The sequence below is a fragment of the Octodon degus genome, unplaced genomic scaffold (assembly GCF_000260255.1).
Source record: "Octodon degus isolate 3935 unplaced genomic scaffold, OctDeg1.0 scaffold00189, whole genome shotgun sequence".
NCBI classification, from domain to species: Eukaryota; Metazoa; Chordata; class Mammalia; order Rodentia; family Octodontidae; genus Octodon; species Octodon degus.
Window position 1 is genome coordinate 4,333,947 of NW_004524765.1, and position 3,635 is coordinate 4,337,581.

The window sequence follows — 3,635 nt, forward strand, 5'->3', positions numbered from 1 at the left end:
TTGATAATTGAAGATATTGAAGATATTGATAATTGAAGATATTGAAGATATTGATAATTGAAGATATTGAAGATATTGATAATTGAAGATATTGATAATTGAAGTTGCTTTATACCTTGATAAAATTGATGACATTTTCATATTACATAAGAAGGCAGGAATCACAATGTAGAGGATGCCAAATCTGTAATGTGGAGAAAAGTTCTGTAGAATTACTTGGTTAAAACAATGCTGCTTTTGTTCTGAAAGAAATATTTGCCTTTCTTTCCTTTCCTTTTTATTTTTTTTTTATTTTGTAGTACCGGGGATTGAATTCAGGACCTTGCACTTGCCAGGTAAGTGCTTATTCTACTGAGCTATTTCCCCGGCCCCCGCCTTTATTTGTAAACCTGGAGATATGAAAGGAATGGAGCTTGGGAGATGGCTCAGTAGAATGAATGCTTCCCTAAAAGTGCAAAGGCCTGAATTCAATCCCTGGTTCTGCAAAAAAAAATAAATTAATTAATAAAAGAAAGAAAGAAAAGAACAGACATTACCCAGAATATTGAAGAACATTTTAGCTGAAATAAGAATGGATCAAATATTTTTAGCTGGAGAATATTTAACATTAAGATAGAAAACACAGCAGTAACAGAAAATTCTTGCTCTCTGGTGTACTGTAGGTACAGTTGATGGAGAGCCAGAACAGCACAGTGGTGACAGAATTCATCCTCCTTGGTCTGACTCAGTCTCAAGAAATTCAGCTCTTGGTCTTCATACTAATCTCAGTTTTCTACCTCATCATCCTCCCAGGAAATTTCTTCATCATCCTCACCATAAGGTCAGATCCTGGGCTCTCAGCTCCCCTTTATTTCTTCCTGGGCAACTTGGCTTTCCTGGATGCATCCTACTCCTTCATTGTGGCTCCCAGAATGTTGGTGGACTTTCTGTCTGAGAAGAAGGTCATCTCCTACAGAGGTTGCATCACCCAGTTGTTTTTCTTGCACTTGCTTGGAGGAGGGGAGGGCTTACTTCTTGTTGTGATGGCCTTTGACCGCTACATTGCCATCTGCCGGCCTTTACACTATTCGACTCTCATGAGCCCTAAAGTCTGCTATGTAATGGTGCTAGCTCTGTGGCTTGGAGGCTTTGTCCACTCCATCATTCAGGTGGCCCTCATACTGCGTTTGCCTTTCTGTGGCCCAAACCAGCTGGACAACTTCTTCTGTGATGTCCCACAGGTCATCAAGCTGGCGTGCACAGATACATTTGTGGTAGAGCTCCTGATGGTCTTCAACAGTGGTCTGATGACCCTCCTGTGCTTCCTGGGGCTTCTGGCCTCTTATACTGTCATTCTTTGCCGTGTAAGTGTGTCTTCTTCTGAGGGAAAGAACAAGGCCATCTCCACATGCACCACCCACATCATAGTCATATTTCTTATGTTTGGACCTGGTATCTTCATCTACACTCGCCCATTCAGGGCTTTTCCTGCTGACAAGGTGGTTTCTCTCTTCCACACAGTTATCTTTCCTTTGTTGAATCCTGTAATTTATACACTTCGCAACCAGGAAGTAAAAGCTTCCATGAAGAAGTTATTTAATCAACACATACACTGAGAAGAGGGTAAAATTGAGTAGGAAAATCAGAACTGTGAAATATTATTTAAAATCAATTCATTCATTTGCAAAATACTGTATTTATGGAGCACCTCCCAACAGCCAGGAGCATTCTAGAGAATAAAGAAAAATTTATCAGTAAGACAGATAAACTTATTGCTATCTTGTCCATGTTCATCATCTAGAGAGAACAGATTTCCATTAAGACAGAAAATTAGCTGCATGATTTGAGAAAGTTTCCTAAATAAACTAAAAGAAAAAGTGAAGCAATAGATTATACCTCTAGTTGTAATTAATTCAGTTTTCATTTCCAAACAAATCTTTCCTAGGACTTAATATTTTGGTTAATATCAGATAAACTGAAAGAACTAACTATACAAACCTCTTGGTCAGAAACTTAAACAAATTGAACAAGTAGTGAGAAAATTTGAAAATGATAATAAAGTTGGTATATTTGAGGCACACAGCAAAGTTGAAGCTGGCTGAAATATAGTAATATATATTATTTACACATCAATATGAAAATGCTTAAAGTTGGAGATATTGCTACTGTCTAAACAATGTGTGGTCTATGAAGTGAATAGAAAGACTTATTTGTAGCATTAGTGCAGTAGGAAGCCACTTTAAGTAGTTAGCAATAGAATTACTTTTCTACTGCAGGTTTCAAATGTTTTAAAGCTGTAAATTCAAAATTCTGAGAAGATATCAGAGCTGGAAAGTAATAAGAAAAATATATTTTAAAAGAAAACTCATTTTGTTACATAAGACAGAAATGAAAAAGCTAAATTACTTTCATTAGAAAAGAATCCTAAAAATAGTTTATGTTCTATTTTTTGTGCAGTTGCATATTTTCCCCTTGAAACTATTTTTTATGGCTTGTAGGTGTTTATTTGGTCTTCAGGTGATTGTCCTGTGGTTTAATGACGGTAGTTCATTGCCACACCAATCAATATTCTATGTCTTGTAGGAAAAGTCATGCTAGTTATTTTAAATAAAACATGACAATATAGATAATTCATTGGACCAGCAATAGTTAGAATGTCTGGAAGAGCAACCCATTGACTGGGCATTGAAAGATGACTTTCTAAGCAGTCTTTACTACAATCTTACCTACCTCCCATCTGAAAAGCATCACCACTTTAGCCTGGGATCAAGATGATCTAGAATCACTGTATATCTGTCAAATCTTCCCTGGGGAAACAGAAGCTTCTTCTGCCTCTACTTCTGTAGGTCACTCTCTCTAACTTCAAATCTTCTTGGCGTTTGTAGAAGAGGAACCATTCAAAATTTAACTGAAACCCTGAATGCAAGAAAGTCTTGCATTGATTAAAAATAAACTTTTATTCTTAATATTAATCAATGATTAAATATTTATGGATATAAGTAAGGTACATAATAAAATATTCATACTCTCAATCATCAAGTAACCATTCCCCATTCTTATTCTTTGTTTATCTTCTTGATTCCTGTTTTACTGAGAAAAGGAGAAGAGAACCCTTTGAGATTCTACCACAACACCTCCCCACATCCTTGTGTCTGTGATCAAGTTCCCCTTGTCTCTCCTGAAACTGGTTGACCTGATATATCACATCTAAAATAGCCCCTCTATCTGTGCACCAACCCTCTTCCCTTTTCAGTAACTCTGGCAGTTTTCCTTTCTCTTTGCTACACCATTAATTTTTATCCTCCCTTTATTTACTTTTATACCTTATTCTCTCTTGCAATATCTTTCCTGGGCACAGAGACACTTTTCTTTCAAAACATGTTTGTTGCTTTTCTCCTTCAAAATGTTACCCATTTTCCTCTTTCTAGAGCAAAATTCTTCAAGAGGTGTTTATGCTCTTAAAACACTACTTAACTTTTTAAGAGAGTAATTTTACATTATACAAAAATAAAGAAAAAAATACAAATTTTATTTATTTATACTCATTTCTCAATCAGTGGGCACACACACACACATTTCCCTTATTATGAATATCTTGTATTATTGTAATATATTTTAATATTAATAAACATTGGCATTTTATTACTAAAGACTAC

At 35.7% G+C, this 3,635-nt stretch overlaps 1 protein-coding gene across 1 annotated transcript; it reads left to right on the forward strand.

The window, feature by feature from the left end:
* Nucleotides 1-671: 671 nt before the first annotated feature.
* On the forward strand, nucleotides 672-1,597 carry LOC101581492 (olfactory receptor 4N2). The gene has a single exon (XM_004644015.1). The coding sequence runs from the start codon at nucleotides 672-674 to the stop codon at nucleotides 1,593-1,595; it is 924 nt and encodes a 307-aa protein (XP_004644072.1). The 3' UTR covers nucleotides 1,596-1,597.
* Nucleotides 1,598-3,635: the final 2,038 nt, after the last annotated feature.